At 41.5% G+C, this 24,820-nt stretch overlaps 1 protein-coding gene across 5 annotated transcripts in view; it reads left to right on the top strand.

Annotated features, from left to right (window-relative positions):
• Positions 1–24,820, top strand: part of itprid2 (ITPR interacting domain containing 2) — a 155,851-nt gene that overhangs the window by 79,923 nt on the left and 51,108 nt on the right. For 4 of the 5 annotated variants that reach the window (XM_072579072.1, XM_072579076.1, XM_072579077.1 and 1 more), the window contains exons 2-5: positions 1,809–2,036; positions 11,430–11,478; positions 21,559–21,608; positions 21,873–21,929. In XM_072579072.1, coding sequence (XP_072435173.1) covers positions 1,847–2,036; positions 11,430–11,478; positions 21,559–21,608; positions 21,873–21,929 — 346 coding nt within the window. In that variant the 5' untranslated portion in view covers positions 1,809–1,846. Of the gene's footprint in view, positions 1–1,808; positions 2,037–11,429; positions 11,479–21,394; positions 21,460–21,558; positions 21,609–21,872; positions 21,930–24,820 lie in introns of those variants that run through there. The other variant, XM_072579078.1, reaches the window with a different exon arrangement.

Raw genomic sequence — 24,820 nt, 5'->3', positions numbered from 1 at the left:
TTTTATTTTTAAAAAAAAAGGTGACATCTCAGCTCAAACATTACATTTGTGAGGTTAGGTTAGAGATGAGGTTATGATGTGAGGTTAGTCTGTCTGTATTGCAACGTTGCGTCAGATTTTATTCTGGTTTTTAAATGGGATTGATAAAATGTCTCATGGACTGACTACCTCGAGATTGTGAACTAAATAGAATGTACCTACAAGTCCAAATCTGAAAAGGCAAATTCGCCCCATAGACGTAAATGTAAGAGTGTGTGTGTGTGTGTGTATGCTTGATAGTGTGTGCGCGAGTGTGACAGAGTATATGCCTTTGAGAAGGTGTGTGTGTGAATGAGAGAGGGTCTGTGTGAATGTGATCATATGTGCTTGTGTGTGTGTGTGAGAGAGGGTGAAGTGTGGTGGGATCATCTGTAGTGTGACGTGAACCCAAAGTCCCGGTTAAGGCGACTGACTATGTGGAGTTTGCACATTCTCCCAGTGTCTGTGTGGGTTTCCTCCGGGTGCTCTGGTTTCCTCCCACAGTCCAAAAATGTGCAGGTTAGGTAAATTGGCCATGCTAAATTGCCCATAATGTTATGGGCAGGGGTAAATTTAGGGGAATGGGTCTGGGTGGGTTGCGCTTCGGCGGGTCGTTGTGGACTTGTTGGGCTGAAGGACCTGTTTCCACACTGTAAGTAATCTAAGTACTGAATTTGACTGTCAGCCTCTGCTCAGCCACTCTGCATTGTTGCATATCCTGAAGTCCACCTTGGCTAATGGTCACCTGAAGATCCGAGACCGAATGTCCTTGACCGCTGAAGTGTTCCGTCCCCCCAGACTGACTGACTCGTACACATGCGCGCACGCACACACACACACGTACACATACAACCTCTCACAAAGACTCTGTCACACTTGCGTACACACACTGTCAAGCAAACCATCTCCCTCTCTCTCTCTCTCTCTCTCTCTCTCTCCCTCCCTCTCTCTCTCTCTCTCTCTCTCTCTCTCTCTCTCTCTCTCTCTCTCTCTCTCTCTCTCTCTCTCTCCTTCCCCTCTCCCAACCCCACCCCCGACATAAACGAATTTGCATTTGCAGATGCATTCTATTTTGTTCAAAAAGCACACAATCTATAGGCAGTCAGTGCATGTGACATTTTATAAAGTCCTACTTTGGAAATAGAACCAATCTGACCCAAGGTTGGGATACAGACAAACTCTGACCTCACACTTTTAATGCATTGTCTGAGCTGAGATGTCACCTTTGTTTTTATGAAACCTTAACTTATCTCAAATGTGCCTTGATATAATGTTTGATTTACATATTAATGAGTTGAAACCTACAACCTCATTCTAATTGATTAAAGACTTAACAGCAATCTAGGTTTATTCAATACATTGCATCATTTGTATGACGTTTTGGTGTTTTACTATAAATTTTGTGTCCTATGATCCTACCCCATTGATTACTTGACAACAGCACTCCGAAATCTTGTAAACCCAAATAAACCTGTTGGACGATAACCTGGTGTTGTGTGATTTTTAACTTTGTCCACCGAGTCTAACACCAGCACCTCCATGTTATGATGTGAAAAGCTTTCAGAAAATATATTTCTTTTTGGCAATAGTACGAGTTTTGTAACAAAAAAACAACTATTTGTCCGTAAGCTGGTGAGTTGGCATGTTATTATATGGAATCGCAGCAGTGGGACATTTGTGATACAGGCAAGCCTTCACTTATCTAAGCTAAGTGATAACTGGAAAGATTAAAACTCTGTTTTTCTGATGATCTGACATATTAATTGTTATCCTTTGCCCTGGACTTGCAGGTTGACTTCTTCATTGAATTAAAAGTGTAATTGTAACCATGGATGAGGCAGTTCTATCTGGCCGTGCACATAGCTGGAGAAATGCAAAGGATAAAAGGAAAGCTTGGGCAAGAAGCAGAGACTCTTGGCAAGTCTCTGAGACAGAAAACGGGTGTGTTGCAGAGTCTACTGTGCTATCAGAAGAAAACAGATCCGCAAATCTAGCACTGTCTGGGCCATCAACTGAAGGTAGGAATTTCTGTTCCAAAGGGTACATCAGATTTATGAAGTCGGTTATGAACGAGTAAACAGGTTGATTTTTTTAGGTAGACTGAGCATAAACTTTTTTAAAAATCCTACAACTATTTATCTGGAATTACCTGCATTTGTTGTATGTGTGCACAAATCTCTTTGACAAAGGTATTTAGTCCCATTCCAACATGGAGCATCTTTAACCTCCCTTTAAAATAGCCCAGAAAACCATCAAATTCTACCAACCTGGGGCAACTAGGGATTATGCATATATTCTTAGAATAGATTATTAGAAATATTCCATAATTAGCTTTTTGATTAGCTAGTCATCTAGGTACAGTTTCTTTGATACAATTCAATGCGAGTTAGACCCTTGTCCCTGGTTGTGATAAAACAGCTGCTTACTGTTTGATCTAGCTCATCTTTCAGGGTGAGGATGACCATCTTCTTCATTTGCAGTGTCTGCTGGTATACCAGTGGGTGCACCGGTGACTGTGAAGGCCATTGGGCTTTGGAATGTTCTACTGTAAACTGGACAGAGCACTTTGGAGACTGATATTTGGATACTGGCTGAGAATTTCCTCTTCTTGTGTTTTTTTTTCTGTCTCTGATGTTTGCTTTGTCACAAATTTAGTTTGGGAAACTTGGTTGGCATGGATGAGTTGGATCAAAGGGTCTGTTTCCATGTAGTATGACTCTGTGATACTGTTTTTGCTTGATTGCACCAAACGCGGAGATTATGCATGAGTTTATACTGGACCACAAAGTCAATACCAAAACACCTAAGTGAAGCTGTCACAATATCCTTGTACTGCTTTATATATCTGCCATAGTAGTGTATTGGAGAGTCAAGTCCTCCATACAAAATTCACAACGGCATTCTGGTTACGTGACCAGCTAAGTCAATCATGACTGTCAGAATATAATATGCTGTTTGGTCTGCCAGATGAGGAGTAAACACTGCGGGTATACTGTGGATAGGAGTTTCTGCAAATGCTCAACAATTGGAATCATTCGTATTACCAGCAGTAACGGAATAGTGCTCAAGAAGTGGCAGACTGCTTATGTGGCTCTTGTGTTTAAAAAGCACATGGAACAAGTTGAGCAATTTGGAGACCAAATAATTCCGTGTCAGTGGTAGGAAAGAAATGATATCTTAATCAAATATGCAGTAGAACACGATCAAGAAACAGGAAACACGACTAATGGTCATCATTGATTCTAAAAGGAATAATCAATATTTTAGATTTCCCTTTTAAAAAGAAGTAACAGAAAGGAATCATAAAAGTGATGTAGCACACATTGTAAGTCTGGATTTCTAAAAGGCCTTTGATAAGGTGCTGATGGAAAATGCGCAACTAAGGTCGGGGCATGTGAAGTCAGGGGATAAGTAGCAGATGACATCGAGTAGGGATTGTGGATGGTTCCTCAAATTGGTAGCAGGATGGAAGAGAGGATCCACTAGGATTGGTACTAGGCCTGTTGGTAACAATTTACATACACAATTTACAATTAGAATCTCCTTAGAGACCAATAACTTTTAAAACAGTTACATATATCCAAGTGACCTACACAAAAAGAATATTATCAAAATAAGCATGCCAAGATCCATGTTAACTAAATGTTACTTAATAGGAAAATAATACACTAAACTACAAAAAATCTGTTCACCACCCCCCCCCCCCCCCCCCCCCCATCCCTGCCCATTTTAAACAACAGAAAACTCCATGTACCATTGGTATGTTCGACTCACTCTTTGTAAATGTGCAGCTTTAAGTTTAAAGTCCAATTCTTCCCAATATTAATAGGATCCCTTCTCCCTGCTTTGCCAAGATGTATATTCCAGTATTCTTTTAAAATAACCACCCTTTTCACTTAACTCTTTAAACATAATTGAGTAGGCTTGTAACATTGCACAACACTGATTTCCTTGAACATGGATTTCATCCTTACCAGCATTTAATTGGTGGTTATCACAAGAAAACAGCCATTTATTTGGACTGGTATTGCAGTATCTATAGTGGTCTATTTCCCCTAAGTCTGTTGGTCTCACTGGCTCTGGGAGTCTGAATCAGATAAGATCTGCTTCCTTTGAAAGTGCTAAAGCTCATATCTGCTATCGCTCCAGTTGACCAAGGTCTCCTGTCCCCTTGTCAATTGAATTGAATGGGTCTATTACTGGAAGAATTCGTATATCACATCACTCGCGTCATTCCCCATTCCAAGGCATTTTGCTTAATGTAAATTGAAGTTTAAAACACTCTCACCTTATGAAGTCTAATAGTGATAATAAACTCTGGAATCAGAAATACAGTTTCAAAATTTGTGAAAGACATCAAATTAGGTGGAATGTCATTCATACCAAAGATGATGAGATAAAATATAAGAAAATAAGAAACTTTGGGAATGAGAGGGTATATTTCACTTATCACAAAAAGAAGACTTGGGAAGGAACTAACAAAATGGGGGTCTGAGAAAAAAGAATACAACTGCAAAAAAAAATCATAAAATGTAGCAACTTGTGTAATTAAATAAAGTTATTGGGATTCTTAACATTAAAATCAAAAAACAAAAGTGTTATGTTAAATGCTATAAAATAATTAAGACAATGGGAAGGTATAAAAAGTATTTACTCAGGCTTTTCTCTCTCTCAAAAATGATGAGTGACCTAATGAAATACAGTATTTGATGAAGGAAATGGAAAAGTATTTCCACCTGGAGAGAGCAGTCACAACTAGACATTGTCTATACGTACTGTAGTAAGGCCTTTGACAAAGTTCTGCATGGTAGACTTGTTAGTAAGGCGAGATCGCATGGGATCCAGGGCGAACTAGCCAATTAGATACAAAGTTGGCTTGACGGTAGGAGACAGAGGGTGGTGGTCAAGGGTCATTGTTCACACTGGGAGGATAAAGAGGAAAAAGAGAATAATTACCTTTTTTAAAATTTCAGCTGATGCAGTTCCCACATTTCAAAACTGACCAAACTTATAGAGTCATAGAGGTTTACAGCAGAGAAACCGACCCTTTGGTCCAACTTGTCCATGCTGACCAGATATCCTAAACTAATTTAGCTCTATTTGCCAGCATTTGGCCCATATTCCTCTCAATCCTTCCTGTTCATGTGTCCATCCAGATGCCTTTCAAATGTAATTGTACTAGCCTCCACCACTTCATCTGGCAGCTCATTCCATACATACACCACCTTTCATGTGCTAAAGGTGCCCCATTAGGTCTCTTTTTTTTTAAATCTTTCTCCTCTCACCTTAAAACTACCCCTCTAAACCTTCAAAGCGAGGAGAAAGTAGGACTGCAGATGCTGGAGAATCAGCGTCAAAACGTGTGGCACTGGAAAAACACAGCAGGTTAGCCATCAGGAATGATGAAGGGCTTATCCCCGAAACATTGACTCTTCTGTTCCTTGGATGCTGCCTGATGCACTGTGCTTTTTCCAGCACCACATTTTTTGATTTAAACCTTCAAAAGAACTTGGTTGGCTGTAAAGCATTTTGAGATATCAGATGGTCATGAAAGGCACTAATTAATTCTCTCTTAGTATATCTTATAATTTTACAATGGCTGTAAAATGCTTTGAGACATTCAAAATCTTTTGAACAATAAGGTTATGAATGTAATGTTATGATTTATATATTCTAGGAATTTTTTTTTCCGGGGAATTGGAATTTTAAATTGAAGATGATTGGTGGGGCAGGGGTGTGGAACGGGGCAAAATAGGATTTCAGAAACCAAAAGCCTTCCTGAAAAAAATTACAATTCAAATAGTTGCCTACATTTACTTAGAGTGGGAAGATAACAACCAATAGATGGTCCTCTCTTAGCTTCTAGGATCTCCACCATTCCTTCAGCCCTTTGAGCTGTCTGTGCTTCTCTCAAAATGGCTTGTTGAATGCCTCTGATTTTGGCTTTGCCCTTAGCTACCTTCGCTCTGAGCTTTGGAATTCCCTTTTGCAATCTCTCTGCCTCTCTCCCTCTCCCTGTCTTTCATAGCACACAGAACAATACAGCGCAGAACAGGCCCTTCGGCACTCTATGTTGCGCTGACCTGTGAACTAATCTAAGCCCATCGTCAAGCATATGCTCATCCAAGGATTGTTCAAATCTTCCTAATGTGGCAGAGTTAACTACTTTGGTAGGCAGGGCATTCCATGCCCATATTACACTCTCAGTAAAGAACCTGCCTCTGACATCTGTCTTAAAATTTATCAGCCCTCAATTTGTAGCTATTTCCCCCTTGTACAAGCTGACATCATCATCCTAGGAAAAAGACTTTCACTGTTTACCCTATGCAATCCTCTGATCATCTTGTATGTCTCTATCAAATCCCCTCTTAGCATTCTTCTTTCTAATGCGAACAGACCTAAGTTTCTCAGCCTTTCCTCATAAGACCTTCTCTCCAGACCAGGCAAGATCCTGGTAAATCTCCTCTGCACCTTTTCCAATGTTTCCACATCCTTCCTGTAATGGGGGCGACCAAAACTGTGCACAATATTCCAAATGCGACTGCACTAGTGTTTTGTATGGTTGCAGCATGACATTATGGCTCTGGAACTCGATCCCTCTACCAATAAAACCTAACGCAATGTATGCCTTCTTAACAGCACTATCAACCTGGGTGGCAACTTTCAGGGATCTCTGTACATGGAGTCCAAGACCCCTCTGTACATCCACACTACCAAGAATCTTTCCATTGACCCAGTATTCTGCCTTCTAGTTATTCTTCCCAAAGTGAATCACCTCACATTTCGCTGAATTGAACTCCATTTGCCAATTCACAGCCCAATTCTGCAGTTTATCCCAGTCCCCCTGCAACCTGCAACGTTCTTCCAGACTGTCACTACTCTACTGACTTTAGTGTCATCTGCAAATTTACTAACCAATCCACCTATGCCTGCGTCTCTAAGTCACTTGTAAAAATGACAAACAGCAGTGGTCCTAAAACAGATTCTTGTTGCACACCACTAGTAACCAGACTCCAGCCTGAATATTTTTCATCAACCACACTCGCTGCCTTCTTACAGAAAGCCAGTTTCTAATCCAAACTGCTAAATCACCCTCTATCCCAATTTCTCCTACCATGTGTAATGTTATCACACGCTTTACTGAAGTCCATGTACACCACGTCAACTGCCCTACCCTCATCCACATGCTTGGACACCTTCTCAAAAAACTCAGTGACATTTGTGAGAAATGACCTGCCCTTGACGAAAACACGTTGACTATCTGCAATCGAATTGTTGCTTGCTAGGATTATAAATTCTATCTCTCATAATCCTTTCCAAAACATTTCCTACAACAGATGTTGGGCTCACTACTCGAGAATTACCTGCATCATCTCTAGTGCCCTTCTTGAACACCGGGCACAACATTTGCAATCCTCCAATCCTGTGGTACCAAACCTGTAGACAATGACGACACAAAAGATCAAAGCCCAAGGCTCCAGCACCACCTCCCTAGCTTTCCAGAGAATCCTCAGATAAATCCCATCCAGCCCAGGGAACTTGTCTACCTTCATTCCTTCTAGAATTGATAACGCCTCTTCCTTACCAATCTCAATCCTTTCTAGTCTAATGTCTCGTATCTCATTCTTCTCTACAATATTCTCCTTTTCCTGAGAGAAAACCGATGAGAAATATTCATTTAGCACCTCTCCATTATCTCCAAAGCATCCACACACTATTTCCCACTTTTGTCTTTGGCCCTGTTCCTACCCTAGTCAGCTTTTTATTCCTTACATACCTGTAGAAAACATTTAGAGTTCTCCTTTATTTTACCTGCTAAAGACTGCTCATGTCCACTCTTTGCTCTTCTTGACACTCTCTTTACAGACTAACTAGCAAGGATTTAAATCTCCAATGTCTCATCTGAATCATCTTGTCTCATCGTCACATAAGCCTCATTCTTCCACTTAACAAGAGGTGCAATTTTTTTTTAGATTAGATTACTTAGTGTGGAAACAGGCCCTTCGGCCCAACAAGTCCACACCGCCCCGCCGAAGCGTAACCCACCCATACCCCTACATCTACCCCTTACCTAACACTACAGGCAATTTAGCATGGCCAATTCACCTGACCTACACATCTTTGGAGTGTGGGAGGAAACCGGAGCACCCGGAGGAAACCCACGCAGACACGGGGAGAACGTGCAAACTCCACACAGTCAGTCGCCTGAGGCGGGAATTGAACCCGGGTCTCTGGCGCTGTGAGGCAGCAGTGCTAACCACTGTGCCACCGTGCCGCCCACATTTCTGTAGTAAACCACGGTTCCCTTACCTTATCACTTCCTCCCTGCCTGACAGGGATATACCTATCAAGGGCACACAATATCTGTTCCTTAAACCAGCTCCACATTTTGATTGTCCCTATTCCCTGCATCTTGCTACCCCATTCTTTGAACAAAGAACAAAGAAAATTTACAGCCCAGGAACAGGCCCTTCGGCCTTCCAAGCCTGAGCCAATCCAAATGTACTGTCTAAACCTGTGGGTCAATTCCTAAGCATCTGTATCCCTCTGCTCACCACCTACTCATGCATTTGTCCAGATGCATCTTAAATGAATCTACCGTGCCTGCCTCACCACCTCTGCTGGCAACGATTCCAAATGCCCGCCACCCTCTGTGTGAAGTACTTGCCGCGTGTATCCCCCTTAAACTATCCACCTCTCACCTTGAAAGTATGACCTCTCATTATTGAATCCTTCACCCTGGGAAAAAGCTTGTCTCAATCCACCCTGTCTATACCCTTCATGATTTTATCTATGCATCCTACGTCTTGTCTAATCACATTATAATTACCCTTGCCCCATTGATAATTCTTGCCCTGTGGCATATATCTATCCCTTTCCTTCGCTAAATTAAATGTAATTGAATTGTGGTCACTCTCTCCAAAGTGCTCACCTACCATTAAATCAAATACTTGGCCTGGTTCATTACCAAGCACTTGATCCAGTGTGGCTTCCCCTCTTGTCGGCCCTTTGACATACTGTGACAGGAAACCCTCCTGCACACATTGGACAAAAACTGATCCAACTGACCTAATAGAGTTATAGCATTTCCAGTCAGTGTTGGGGAAGTTAAAGCCCCTTACAATGACCACCCTGTTCCTTTCGCTCCTATCCAGAATTGTTTTGCCGATCCTCTCCTCCATAGCCCTGGAACTCTGTGGAAGCCTATAAAAAAAAAAACTCCCAGCAGTGAGTTTCTCCTGTTTCTCACCTCAGCCCATACCACCTCAGTAGACGTGTCCCCATCAAAAGTTCTTTCAGTCACCGTTATTCTATCCTTGACTAACAAGGCCACACCTCCCCCTCTTTTACCGTCTTCCCTGTTCTTAATGAAAGATCTAAACCCTGGAACCTGTAACATCCAATCCTGTCCCTGCTCTATCCATGTATCTGAAATAGCCACAACATCATAGTCCCAGGTACCTCTCCATGCTGCAAGCTCACCTCCCAACTTTCCTCATTTTTGAGGTGTTTTCTGAAGTGTTCCATTTTGACAAAGCTGTTCGTCATTTACCAAATTACTGCTGATATAAACTGATGTCTACATTTTGCTTTGTACTGCTCCTATCTAATACTTTGAGACATTTATTGTGGTAAAGTAACTGTATCAATGCATAGTGCTGTTATCACAAATAACTAATTTTTCTTAATTTGCAAATTTTTAATTTGGTGCATCTCCAGTGTCAAAAATAATTGTTGCTGTCTCATTAGCAAAGTCATAGTTTAATTTGTCTAACCATTTCTGTCTCCCCTACTTGGAGAAGACAGCAAAATTAAGGTGCTTTCAAAGATGGCAGATCACAAAAACAGAAAATGGAGAAATAACATAATGCTCTGGCTCTATGACTTCTCTGTTTAGTGCATTAGTCACTTCACTCTAGTGGCATTATGCCTTTTAGATCTTCTAACATTTTGAAATCTCTTCTTTTGTGTAAGTATCTGTTATCCATGTTGAAAGTTGTGAAACTTAAGGGGCAAGAAACTCCAAATTCTGAAAGTGCTTTTGCACAAGTTTGTTTATAACACCATAAATCAAGTACCTCACAATCAAATGAGTTTGCTAAAGGTAAGTAAATACATTAAGTAAATAAATGATTTTTTTAAGGCAGATTAGTTTAGCTGTGTGACTCATTCAGAACATGACTTTGCATTAATTTCGAACAAAATTTTCAGAAGCAGCTGAAATGGCTTAATCACTTTCATCTTGTTGTTGTATTTGTCCTTTGAGGAGACTAAGAATTCTGCTTTTACAGAAACAATTGCAGCTCAATGTGGAATCATTACTAGTTTTTAAGGGCAAGTGCTTTTTTTTTACCTTTCTGTCCTCTCAGTCAGATCTCTCTGTCATTATTTTAAATTTTTTCCCACTCGCCCACAGGGGTTTGAAACTTTGGTCATGAAGTTCTGGTTTGGTTCTGAAGTTTCTTGTACTGTAAGGACTCCATCACTTCCCAGTGTGACTAGTTTCTACCCTCTTCCTAGTCTACACTGTTTCCTGCACCTCCTACCAGCTCTGATGTGAAGGTTTTCTTCTGGAGTACTACTTCTGTCCTGCTTCTCTGTGAGAGAATTTGTTGCTGTTGCCGACTAAGTCTTGAGTATTCATAAAGTAGTAATGTGCTCAATGTAGCAAGATCACTCTCTTCCAAGTATGTTTCCTTCTTGGTTGAATGGATGTAAATTTTCACTGTTGTTGCCTTGAGCTATATAAGCCATGATCCTGTCACCATGATCACCATTTGTAGTATCAACCACCAGCAGCTTATGGTTGGGAACCAAATACACTAATCCTCCTTTCGACTGTTGTAAACAAAACTATAATCAGGTTAAACAGTTTCTGAAGAGACAAATCCTCCTTTTCTATGCTAAGTGCATGGGACTATTCCATTTAGAACTGAATTAAACACGATTGAATCCGAATGAGAAGGGGTACAAGATAAGTTACTGCATGGTAACAGTACTATAAGCTACATTCATTAATTGTTAAGCCTAATTACAAAAATTATTAGAAGCTAGAGATGACACATTTGTCTCCGTTGGGTTATAATGCTCGACTACTAAGTTCTGCACCCATGAATGTGTGGCACCATCAGATCAGATGCAGCCAGATACAACCATTTACAGAAGCATTACTTTAATGCCCCTCATATTTGCTGGGATTTTAAGTATTCTGTGTACTTTAGAAACAGCAGATTTTTAGTTACTTGTGAGTACAAAGTCATTACAGATCTGTTCAAGATCTCTTAGATTTTTAGCCTGGTTTTGACTTGTACAGTGATTTATATTTGTAACCATCTTCGTTGTGGCTAATGCTTAGTTAATTAACTTGAGTGATAATTTATTGCTAATACTGATCTGATATATCTTGACAGAAAATGGCATATCAAATAAGAAGATTGAAATTTGGCTTCAAGATTGTGGGTAAGTTGTTTCTGTTGGAGAAACGTGCTTTTTAGAAAATATGCTAAATGTCCATAAGAATTCACTAAGTTCAATTTTATTGCACTGCAATTTTTTCATTACTGTGTCAAATAATCTAAATTTAAACATGAATGTACACCAAACAATTAACACACTTTTTTTTTGGTACAAATGCATTTCTATTTTTGTGAACCGCTTTTAGATTATTGTGCAAAGACTGTTCGGCAATAAATAAATAAGTTTTCAAGTCAAGGCAGTTGGCTGGAATCAAGTATAATATGCGGTTCTACCCTGAGGAGTTTAGAATAGTTCAGAGGAACTGTAAGATCACGTGATTTGCTTCTACAATTGGTCTCTTCATAACAGAGCTACAGTTGTGTTTAGTTTCCTTTAAGCATTCGAGGCATGTTTTGGTGCAGAATTTTTCTTCAGGGAAAAGTGGGTCTAAGGTAAGTACCAAATGTTTCATACTTTAAAGAATTTACTAGTTTTTCTTCAAAGCTGATGTTATTGGTGCGATTAGAAGACCTTAAAGGTTACTGAAGTCATTGATACAGAGTATCCTCAAGTGGTTGCATAGGAAACAATCCACAAAATCTGCCTGGCTTCGGTTTCTCTTGATTTGTGGAATTCTATGGAAGTGTTGTTATGGATTTGTGAATCCAGTGTATCCTGCCTATGGTGTATTGGCCTGGAAAGCTGTGGTTTTAGTCAACGGTGAAGGATCTAGTTCTCATCCCCTTCCTCCATAATTTTCATGTGGAACAGCTCGAAGATGCACAGAAACACCCCCCAACAACATATTCAGTGGGATTCTCCAAGTAAGGTGGCCCATGCCAAAAATTCACAAGTGGCAATTTAATAAGATTTGAAAACTAAATTCTGGGTGTTTTATCAAAAACAGTCAGCATATTCCCCACTTGCATTCACTTTTTATGCACCCAAATATTTATTCCAGTCAGGCTTTTTGCTCTTCCAGAAAGCAAGGTGGAAAGATCTTCCGTATGGAATTCTTCATAGTAGCTATTAATATTCTGTGAATTACTGCAATCGACTTGCAAACTTGAACCTTTTGTCCATTTGGGACTCCTCTTCTATCTAACAATGTAAGTCAACTTTTGTGCATAAAACGGATGTAAATTTATGACGTTATGGGCTGGAATTTTATAAAGCCTGTCGCTGTAGGAACCATGCCTGCTGGGCCTGGGTGATTGTGGGGGGAGCCCGACCAGTTTCCTGACAGTTATATAAAATTTCCAGAGACTGATGTGGGATTGCTAACCAGTAGCATTGGGATTAATTAGGCTCATGAGAGAGCCTATTATCACTCATTATTCCTCAACCCACTACAATTAAATGGCTCCGGGATTACCCAGAGATATCGAAGGCAAAGCAAAAGATATCGAAGCAAAACCTGTGGATAGTGCCAACAATTTCCCCAGGTATAGGCACCTTGCTGCTTGCAATAGGAATTGGCATTACATGGTTAGTAGCCACTGTCCTGGATCCTTTTCCAATTTAGATCCTCAGAAGGATTGAGTTTAGCCATCAGCCACAACTCTCATGGGCAGCTTGCCACTGAATGGCTGCCTGGGATCACAGTCACAGCAAAGGCCCGAAGGTGGTTCTGATTCCTGTGGGCCACATTGACAAGGGTTTCTTCCCCGGTCCCTGACCAGTGACTGAGACTTGCATTGTCCAGTTAAGATCTCGACTTCGAAGTCAGTGGCCATCTGATCTTCAGAAGCTTAACATTTGATTGTCTCATATACAGAGGCTTCTGCAAATCTAAACTAAATCCTCCGAAATGTTGTTAAAAACTTAACTTGAATGCCCAGAGTTTATTTTCACTTGAAAATAATTCTTAAACGTTCTTGTCATTGTAATATCTCACAGGAATCCCATAGGAACAGGAGTAGGCCATTCTGTCCCTCGAACCTCTCTGCTATTTAATGAGGTCATGGCTGATATGAGGCCGAACTCCATATACCTGCCTTTTGACCATATCCCTTTGCTCCAAAAAGTTTATCTATCTTTAAGATTTAAAATTAACAACAGATCCAGCATTTACTGGATCTCCAAATCCTCAAACATCCTACCATCCTTTTATGTATAGAAGTGCTTCCTAACATCTCTCCTGAATGGTCTGGCCCTAATGTCCAATGTTTCAGTTAACTCATCTGTTGCTTATTATTTTCTTAGAAGTTGCATGGTGCATTATTCAAGTTATCTTCCTCAAATTATGCATTTGTGAGGTAGGACATTTGCAGTGAGTTTAGCAGTTCCAATTTCCATTAAATTCCATCACTGGGCCTGCCCATGAAAGAGGTCCTTGACCAGCAGGTGGCATATTTGCCACCAACCAGAGGATGATACCAATGGGAGAGGTGCCTGCTGGTGACATTGCATGGTTACAGGTGAGTGCAGACATTAGCATTTCATCTACATGAAAGTTAGATGAAATAGTACTGACTTGCTGCAAAAATTGTCAAGTAATTGAAATTTCCATGCCATTTATTATGCATATTTTCACAGTTAAAAACCACACAACACCAGGTTATAGTCCAACAGGTTTGTTTGAAAGTACAAGCTTTTGGAGCACTGTCCCTTCGTCAGGTAGCTAGTGGGGCAGGATCATAGGACACAGAATTTATAGCAAAAAATCACAGTGTCATACAACTGATGTGATACATTGAACAAACTAGATTGATATTCAGTCTTTAATCACTTAGAATGGGGATGCAGGTTTAGATTTATTAATATGTAAATCCCAGAGTTCTTTCAAGTCACTGTCCCGAGATAACTTAAGGTGTTATCAGTATATTTTTTTAAAAAGTGACATCTCAGCTCAGACAATGCATTAAAGGTGTGAGGTTAGAGTCTCTGTATCCCAACCTTGGGTCAGATTCGTTCTATTTCCAAAGCAAGAATTTATAAATTATAGATTCCCCTGGCCTCTGAACCCATTCTGTACTACATCCTCAGGAGAATTCATACTCTCAACAAACAGTATTTCAATTCCATCTCAAACATCAAAAACAAACATTTATCCACCCACCTCCATAACCAGTGCTCCTCAAACATTCCAGTAGATTCCCCTGACCTCTGAACCTATTCCACCATTAGCCATGCGGCTGATGCAGCTACCACCCCCACGCTGATTGATGATGTCACTTCTGCCCCCATCATGGCCACTCCCACAACCACTTCCACCCCTCACAATTCCTCATGCATCACACCTGACATCACTTCTGCCCTTCACATCATCACTGATGCCACATGCTCAGTGACTTCCGCCACCCCTACTGCCGTGGTCACCACCACTTCTGCCCCCACCAGCGCCACTCACCTGCATTCTGCTGACACGCCCCCCACAGACCCCACTGTCACTATCCCCACCCCCCAGAACCCCGAGGGGAACACTATCCCTGCTCATGACTCCACCCCCATTCCCCCCACCATCACACCCACTCCAGTTACAGGTTCCGCCCCCACCCCCTGCTCTACACCCACACCAGATCCCAGCTCCCAGCCCTGTCGGGTTTTCACCATCCCCCCAGACTTTGCCCTCACTGAGGACAAATGATCAGTCCTCAGCAAAGGACTCACCTTCATCGTCCTCCGTCCACGCGTCAATGAATTTAATACATGCCGTGACGTCGAACAATACTTCCGTCGCCTCCGCCTCCAAGCTTACTTTCACAATCAGGACTCCCGCCCACCTTCCGAGGACCCCTTTGCCCACCTCCAACACACTGCATCCACCTGGACACCCCGCGCTGGCCTATTACCTGCCCTCGACCTCTTCATTTCCAGCTGCCGCCGAGACATTAACCGCCTCAACCTGTCTACCTCCCTCCCCCACTCCAACCTCTCACCCTCACAACACGCAGCCCTCCAATCCCTCTGCTCCAATCCCAACCTCATCATCAAGCCAGTGGATAAAGGGGGCGCACTGACCTCTACACCCCTGAAACCAAACGTCAACTCGAGGACACCTCTTCCTACTGCCCCCTCGACCATGACCCCACCCCCCATCACCAAGCCATCATCTCCCAGACCATACAGAACCTCATCACCTCAGGAGATCTCCCACCCACAGCTTCCAACCTCATAGTCCGGGAACCCCGCACTGCCCGGTTCTACCTCCTTCCCAAAATCCACAAGCCTGACCACCCTGGCCGACCCATTGTCTGTCTCAGCATACTCTTGCCCCACTGAACTCATCTCTACCTACCTCGACACTGTCCTATCCCCCGTAGTCCAGGAACTCCCCACATATGTTTGAGACACCACCCACACCCTCCACCTCCTCCACGACTTCCGTTTCCCTGGCCCCTAACACCACCTCTTCACCATGGATATCCAATCCCTCTACACCTCCATCCGCCATGACCAGGGCTTCCAAGCCTTCCATTTTTCCCTCTCCAGACGTCCCCAACAGTACCCTTCAACCGACACTCTCATTCGTTTGGCCGAACTGGTCCTCACCCTTAACAATTTCTCCTTTGAATCCTCCCACTTCCTCCAGACCAAAGGAGTAGCCATGAGCACACGTATGGGCCCCAGTTATGCCTGTCTCTTTGTTGGCTACGTAGAGCAGTTGATCTTCTGTAATTACACCGGCACCACTCCCCACCTCTTCCTCCGCTACATTGATGACTGCATTGGCGCCACCTTGTGCTCCCGCGAGGAGGTTGAGCAATTCATCAACTTCACCAACACATTCCACCCTGACCTTAAGTTTACCTGGACCATCTCTGACACCTGCCTCCCCTTCCTGGACCTCTCCATCTCCATTAATAACGACCGACTTAACACTGACATTTTTACAAATCCACCGACTCCCACAGCTACCTGGATTACACCTCTTCCCACCCTACCTCTTGCAAAAATGCCATCCCGTATTCCCAATTCCTCCGCCTCCGCCGGATCTGCTCCCAGGAGGACCAGTTCCACCACAGAACACACCAGATGGCCTCCTTCTTTAGAGTCCGCAATTTCCCTTCCCACATGGTTAAAAATGCCCTCCAACACATCTCATCTACATCCCGCACCTCCACCCTCAGACCCCACCCCTCCAACCGTAACAAGGACAGAACGCCCCTTGTGCTCACCTTCCACCCTACAAACCTTTGCATAAACCAAATCATCCGCCGACATTTCCACCATCTCCAAACAGACCCCACTACCAGGGATATATTTCCCTCCCCACCCCTTTCCGCCTTCCGCAAAGACCATTCCTTTCGCGACTACCTGGTCAGGTCCATGCCCCCAAACAACCCACCCTCCAATCCTGGCACTTTCCCCTGCCACCGCAGGAACTGTAAAACCTGCGCCCACACCTCCTCCCTCACCTCTATCCAAGGCCCTAAAGGAGCCTTCCACATCCATCAAAGTTTTACTTACACATCCACTAATATCATTTATTGTATCCGTTGCTCCCGATGCGGTCTCCTCTACATTGGGGAGACTGGGCGCTTCCTAGCAGAGTGCTTTAGGGAACATCTCCGGGACACCCGCGCCAATCAGCCACACTGCCCCGTGGCCCAACATTTCAACTCCCCCTTCCACTCTGCCGAGGACATGGAGGTCCTGGACCTCCTTCACCGCCGCTCCCTCACCACTCGACTCCTAGAGGAAGAACGCCTCATCTTCCGCCTCGGAACACTTCAACCCTAGGGCATCAATGTGGAATTCAACAGTTTCCTCATTTCCCCTTCCCCCACCTCACCCTAGTTCTAAGCTTCCAGCTCAGTAACTGTCCCCATGACTTGTCCGGACTTGTCGAACCTGCCTATCTTCTTTTCCACCTATCCACTCCACCTTCTTCTCCCTGACCTATCACCTTCATCCCCTCCCCCACTCACCCATTGTACTCTATGCTACTTTCTCCCCACCCCCACCCTCTCTAGCTTATCTCTCCACGCTTCAGGCTCACTGCCTTTATTCCTGATGAAGGGCTTTTGCTCGAAACATCGATTTTGAAGCTACTTGGATGCTGCCTGAACTGCTGTGCTCTTCCAGCGCCACTAATCCAGAATCTGGTTTCCAGCATCTGCAGTCATTGTTTTTACCTCCTTTATAAATTATCACATGAACTGACTGCCTCCAGATTGTGTGCTTTTTGAACCAAATACAATGTATCTGCAAATACAAATTCATCCCATAGACGTGTGTGTGTGTGTGTGTGTGTGTGTGTGTGCATGAGAGAGTATATGGGGGAGAGGTGGACACAGTGGGTGTGTGCATGCATGCATATATGAGTGTGTGTGTGTGTGTGTGTGTGTTGTGGTGTGGTGGGGTCACCTGTAGTGTGACATGAACCCAAGATCCCATTTGAGGCCATCCTTGCAGTTACTGAGCTTGGCTACCAGCTTCCGCTCAGCCACTGTGCATTGTTGTGTATCCTGAAAACTCCTGTGGAGGACGGTCACCCAAAGATCTGAGACTGAATGTACTTGACCTCCACAGCACATTTTCATGTTTAACATTTGTTTTATTTTGAATAAAAATTTAGTTTGGCTAAGTATTTTTATACAGTGTCCTTTTATAGCAGTAATCGTGTTGTACAAATTTAACTTTATTACACACTTAGAGAAAATTAGGGTACATAATTGTTGTATGACATTGCGCACAGCACACCAGAGAACATTTCTGTGAGAACATGATCGTGGGAAGATCTGGAGAGAAGTCTCTGTGGGAGGAGTCAGAAGAAAAACGTTACTTAATGAAACCGATAATCAAATCATTAATGGAACTTTTCTCTTGTATGATCTTGGAAATACATAGTAAAGTGATTTTTATATATAATAAAAAATCTATGCTGTAAGAGAAAACTACTGTTCCAGGAATAGCACTAACTTGGTAGGTAATGCACAGTTGCACTCTAAGTTTATTTAAGATCAAAATGAGAACAATTTTCTGTTAAAATGATAAAACTCTATGCAAAAGCTTGTGTTTCACAAAACCAAAGTTTTTTTTTAGCAGTAGTTTATTCATTTTAGAACTATTCCATGTTCAATGTTGTTCATGTTTCAAGGAGTTTAATCAAAATTCGGGTCAGTGCACTTGTAGAAGATGAAAGAATTATGGTAATCTGCTTTATGTCTCCGTTGAGTCATTTGGAAACACAAAGAACTGTTGGCACTTAGCTGCTGTTTTCCATAAAACTTTTGCCAATTAGCAATCGGATCACTTGGTCTCCGTGGTAGAACTTTGCCTCTAAGTCAGAATGTCAGTTCACGTCTCTCTCCAGACATATGTGTACAAAACATAGGTGGACATTTTAGGACAGTATTGGGGAAGTGCTGCAATGGCAAAGGTGTTGCTTTAAGTCATTTGACATACCAGGTCCAACTGTCCTCTAAGGCAGAAATAAAGCACTCCTGGTACATCTCAATTGTGGGCAAGAAAGTTCTCCAGGTTTATTGGTCAATATTTACCCCCCCCACATCATGAGCAATTTAATACTGAATAACTAGTCAGTTTGTTTGTTGTTTGTGTGACACTGCTTTGTGCATATTAACTTCTACATGTTCTACTTCAGTGAATAAGCGATGCTTTACAAATGCAAGTTTTTTTTTCTGGGAAAATAAACTGTAGTAAAATATTATGTCTTTTGATAGGAGGCAACAGAAAGATAAAAAGTACTGCAGTATAAGGCATTTCCCTTTTACCCTTCTCCAAAAGATTTTGTTACACTTAGATTAACAAGATAGTACAAATTAATTTTTGCATTTCATAGCCTTGCCAAAAACAAATACTTTTTGACTATAAGCCATTTCATATGTGTATGTTGGTTACCCAAATATCAATTATTTTTTGGTTGAATTCGTTAAGTTGTAGGACAGCGAATGCAAAATAAATTTAAAATACACTCATCCAGCAATGTGAGCATTTAAAGAGCAACAGTTGACAGGATGAAATTTATAGGATTTTATAGGATTTAGTTAAAATGTACTATCTTTCTAAAAATTGTGTGGATGTTTCAGAAATAATATGGTGAAAAATTGTGTAATTGCTTTAAGATAATCTGATGTTTTTCTTAATTGTGCAAGAGAATCCAAAGAGTTTAGCAAAGAAGTACCTATTAAATATTGTGTGAAATATGACTAGTTTACATGGTTTCTAACAAGGATTATCTATTGTATCCAAGAAACTTTTGTAGGGAATGAAGGTGATTTCAAGTAACCCTGCCTTTATTGCAGGAAAACATGCTCTTTGCAAGGGCATGGTTGCAATACATTTGACCTGAATCTGCCGTTCTGGGTCAGCATCCAGTTCCTGGTCAGCATCCTTATTTCTTACCCAGATTAGACAGATTTCCCCTTTTTATAGGATTTCTATTGGCTGAACCTCTGAAGCAGGTCAGCGAATCAGCAGTCAGCAACTATACCGTGTTATACAGTTGTTTCTGCCTTAACATGGTAGGCCCATTCTCATGCAGTCCAATGTTATAAGAAAATCACGTAATAGCAGCACCATTTAAACTAATGGAGCTAGAATTGTATTATAATGAATACACACATTAAAAGAAACAAATGCCCTCATTTCATCAATCGTGTTGTAGTGAATTTGTGTTAACGAAACATGTGTTATAGCAGAAAGAGCTGTTCTGCAGATGATGCCCTATTCCATAGTTTAAAGGTCCCAAAGCCTTGACAGAGACAAAGAGAAGGAATGTGTTGTAGGGAGAAGTTGGGGGTAGATTGCCCAGTGGTAGGATGCCATGAAATGACTGCTGGTGGATGAGATAGTCGGTTGCCAGGCGGATGTGGGAATGGTAGATGGGGACTATGGCAGGTAGATTTCTGAGGGTTTAATGTAGGCTGGGTGGGGAAATTAAGGCTGGACGCCAGTGGGTTTTGCTGTGCATGGTCATGTAGATTGGGGGAGTCAAACAGGTCAGGAAGATGCGAGCCACAAGGAGCAGGGTCAGGTCCACTGGAAGTTGGGGGTCACGTTGGGAGGGAATGTGGTGTTCAGGTCCAGGTTGTCAGGTGAAAGGGGAATGTATGAAGAGAGTCATGGGGTTCGTGGAGTTTTGAATATCTCTGATAAAGCAGGATGGGCTGTAGTTGAGAGAGAGTGGGTCAGTTTTTGGTAGCATATGGTGGGTGTTCAGTTTAATAGTAACCTAGGAAACATTTCCTGGTTAACTATTAATCCAAGAAAGGATAAAACTAGAATTTAAAACATTGTTAAGAGAGAGTCCAAACAAGTGTTTTTCTGGTCAGCATTTTATTCTCAGTCTCTCAGATCAGCCCCACCAATATCCATTTACATGTTCCTCCTAAAAATGTACCCAATCAGGTTTGTGACAAATTATCCTCACTTTACTCAAGCTGTTTTCTGCTTCCATTTGGCCTCAGGCTGCTGCCAAACCCAGTAGATAATAACTAGTGAGTGGGAACAGTCTGAAGTTTCCAACTCCCAATGGTTCTAATCATGGTTAAATTGCCCATCAGACATTTGAACTTACTGCTGCCCCTGGACATCGACATAGTTCCGATTCACAACTCATTCTATGCTTCAGCAATGATTTTTCTTCCAATCATAAGATCTGTGCCAGTGTGTTTTTTGTTGCTGTCGAAATATTGTAACAATTTTTTCTTTCTTCTATTAAAATTGTGTGTGAGAAGAGGCTCCTGTATTTTCCTCTGATCAGGTGTATTGCATACACCACACAGAAGCATTCCAGTATTCAGCAGCTTTTCATTGCTTGTTTGCTTTGAAAGAAAAGGCAGACCACGAGACCTTTCATGACCTCAAGCTTGCTGAAAGCCGTTCAGTGAAATATTTTAGAAGTTTGGGACAGTTATAATAGTGTAAGCAGATTGTTGTGTTGTAGTTGGTAGCGACATTATGGCATGTCAAAAAAAACCTCTGCTAACAAGAGCTTCATTTAGCCAATTTTCTACTTATCCTAAGTTCTTGTCTTTTCGGAGCCTGTTTTTTAACGAGAAATAAAAGCTGTTGGTATGGTGACTGTCCTTACATTTTTGTCTTTTTGCTTATTTGCAAGCATATTTCGTAAAAGATAAGTTTCTTTATCAAATATTTATTGTACGTTTACAGACCACCATTAGGGGCATCTTTGGAAGAACAAAGCCAACTGCCCTTAAAAGGTAAATTTGATTTTATTTTTTAACCAATGGATGTTGTTTGAATTGGTAGAAAAGGTGATTTATTTTAGAGGTATGATTTCATTAATTTTTTTCATTTTTTGTTTTTATGGGTTTTTTATTTCTTTTAATGCAATATCATGCAAGTGTCTGAAGTGGCAAGTAAATTAGAGTCACAGCTTAAAAATATAACTTGCAAAGCGTAATGTTGATATAAAGGCATTTGAGGAATGTAAGGTATGCATAACTTTGTAAATGTTTCAACAGGTGCAGGTACAAAGAATGGCTGTAGTTTTGAGGATGACCTGTCCCTTGGTGCAGAAGGTAGGTACATTTTCTGATGAAGAATGTACAGCAGTATTTTCACCCCAGTCCTTTGTATTCTATTACCTCATTAGTTTTGTGAGTTACCATTTTAAAAATAAGTACATTTATAGCATCTGCTTTTACAGTGACTGATTGTTACTGATATTAGTTCTGATTCAGAAGAACTGCTGCTTAATAGGTTTCCTTAACAACTGTGTAGAGCCACTGCATAAAGATCGGAATTTGTAAAGTGGCCAATGCAAAGTTTTAGTACAAGGCAATGTTCTGGAACTATCTTTCAAAATACCACTTAGGCATTTTCCACTACTTAATTTAGAAATTTGTTTGAAATTTAAAATGATGCTGGTTATTTTTTAACAGCTATCTTGTACCATGCTGCATTTAGATAAAACGCTCAATCTATTTTCAAGCCTTTGTGGCCTTGTGAAACTGTGGTTTCCACTGGACCTTCACATTTTTGCCAGTTTTAAAATAATGATGATCCGTGTGTGCACAAGTGAGCTTACCATTTCATTTTTAGATTCTTTATCAACAGTGATTGCTCTACATTATGCAGAGACCAAGTTTGGTACACATTAAAACTTGCTTTGCTTTTTATTAATTTGTTTGTAGAATGTGGGTATCACTGGCTGGGCCAGCATTTATCACCCATCATTAAATGCCCTTGAGAAAGTGGTGGCGATCTGCCTTTTTGGACATCTGCTACAGCCCATGAAGTGTAGATACATTCACAGTGCTTTTGGAAAGGGAAGGTCCATGATTTTGACCCAGTGATGCTACATTAATGGCTATACAGTTCCTGATGAGGTTTTTTCTGTGTTAGCCCACGTAACATATATGTCACAAAGTGTAGCTTCTTGTTGAGTCAGAATTATTGAAGGTATTAGCAACCCTTGTTATTTATATGGCAACAATATCTTAGACTTGCACACAGTCCCGGTTCTGTGTCTTGTGATGCCACAGTGCAACGCATACATGTCGCTGACTGAAAACACCAATTCCAGTCAACAGGGTGTTACTGAAGGCAAGGCAAGTGACTTTTTAATGTAATGTCATGCAAGTGTCTGAAGTGGCAAGTAAATTACACCACTTCTAGTTCAGAATGGTTTGAATTGGAGGAGATCTTGTGGGTAGTGATGTTCACATGCACCTCCCACTGCTGACTTTCTCAGTGGTAAAAGTTGTGGGTTTGGGTGGTGCTGTTGAAGGAATTGTGGTGAGTTGCTACAATCTAACTTGTAAATGATGGTGCACAATGCTGTTACTGCACATTGGTGGTAGAAAGAGTGAATGTTGAAGATGGTGAATAGTATGCCAATCTGGTGGCTTTGTCTTGAATGGAGTTGAGTTTCATAAATGTTGTTGAAGCTGCACTCCTCCAGGGAAGTGGTATTTTATCACACGCCTGACCTGTGGCTTGGAGGTGATACACAGACTTCAGGGAGTTGCTCCTTGCAGAATCGCTAGTCTCTGATCTGCATTCATAGCCACAGTATTCATATGGTTAGTCCAGTCCAGTTTCTGGTCAGTGTAACCCTAGGATTTGTTATTGGGGGAATTCAGTAATACTAATGTCTCTGAACCTCAGGGAGATGGTTGGATTATCTCTGGTTGGAAATGGTCATTATCTGGCGCTTGAGTAGTGCAAATGTTACTGTTTGACAACTTGCCTTAATTGTAACAGTAAACAATCATACTTTAATTCTCAAATTATATTTCCAGTTTACACAGCAGCAATCCTAAAACCTCTGAACAGGGTTGCTAGTTCTTGTGCATTTAGTGCCATATTGGGGTCAGTTTGGTCTGTGGGTTATTGCCTGATAGATTTGGTTTAATGTCAGTGCTTTTATTCATCTGAATGGAGAGACTTTTCCGCCCACAAATTTTGAAGCTGTTCCATTTTGAGCACAGGAGGAAAGAAATATTTATGGAACATTTATCTTTTCTCCTCCTTTGTGCACTATGCATGATCATCAGACAGGGAAACTACAGAAGAGAAGTCATGACCAGTCTGCTTTGTATTTCCATTCATCAATCCTCCAGTGTGATACAAAACTCTCTCCAGGAATTGTTTTAAAACTGCTTGCCAACTACCTGGAGGACTAATCGAAACTGGTTGTCCCACCCATAACTAATTCTTTTTCAGTCTTACTATTGACTGTCCAGGTTTGAATACTCAGAAAGGTAGTGTTAGCTAGTAACTAGTTTGATCGTATTTGCACATACTCCATGTTCAAATGGGAAATGTATTTTCCTATTTTGCCAGCAGTAGGTTAATTCTTTTTATGGATGATCCATTTAGCTTCGGAGTGAAATTGCCATGATATTCGTTATTAGGATAAGGCTTTACTGTCTGTCCAAAAATATTTGGTGAAACCTAATGTTCTTGTGTATAAAATATTTACATGTTTCAACGAGTTAAGCAATCTTGCCAGGGAAAATGCTTCTGACCAAGTTAAAGGAATAGAATTGAAAAGGTATCATGTTTGTGTGACTGTGATACAAAAAGTTACCTACTTACTGATTAATATTAGGAGTGCAATTTTCCCCTTTCATATGGGAGTTGGCATGTTAAGTATCAATTTACTTGCCAGTCCTACCACTACTATTGGAATATTGCGTGCAATTCTGGTCTCCTTCCTATTGGAAAGATGTTGTGAAACTTGAAAAGGTTCAGAAAAGACTTACAAGGATGTTGCAAGGGTTGGAGGATTTGAGTGATAGGGAGAGGCTGAACAGGCTGGGACTGTTTTCCCTGGAGCATCGGAGACTGAGGGGTGACCTTATAGAGGTTTACAAAATCATGAGGGGCATGGATAGGGTAAATAGGCAAAGTCTTTTCCCTGTGGTCAGGGAGTCCGGAACTAGAGGGCGTAGGTTTAGGGTGA

Source organism: Chiloscyllium punctatum, chromosome 10 (assembly GCF_047496795.1).
Source record: "Chiloscyllium punctatum isolate Juve2018m chromosome 10, sChiPun1.3, whole genome shotgun sequence".
Classification (NCBI taxonomy): domain Eukaryota; kingdom Metazoa; phylum Chordata; class Chondrichthyes; order Orectolobiformes; family Hemiscylliidae; genus Chiloscyllium; species Chiloscyllium punctatum.
Note: the sequence above shows the minus strand (reverse complement) of the source record. Positions and strands in the feature narration are given on the sequence as shown.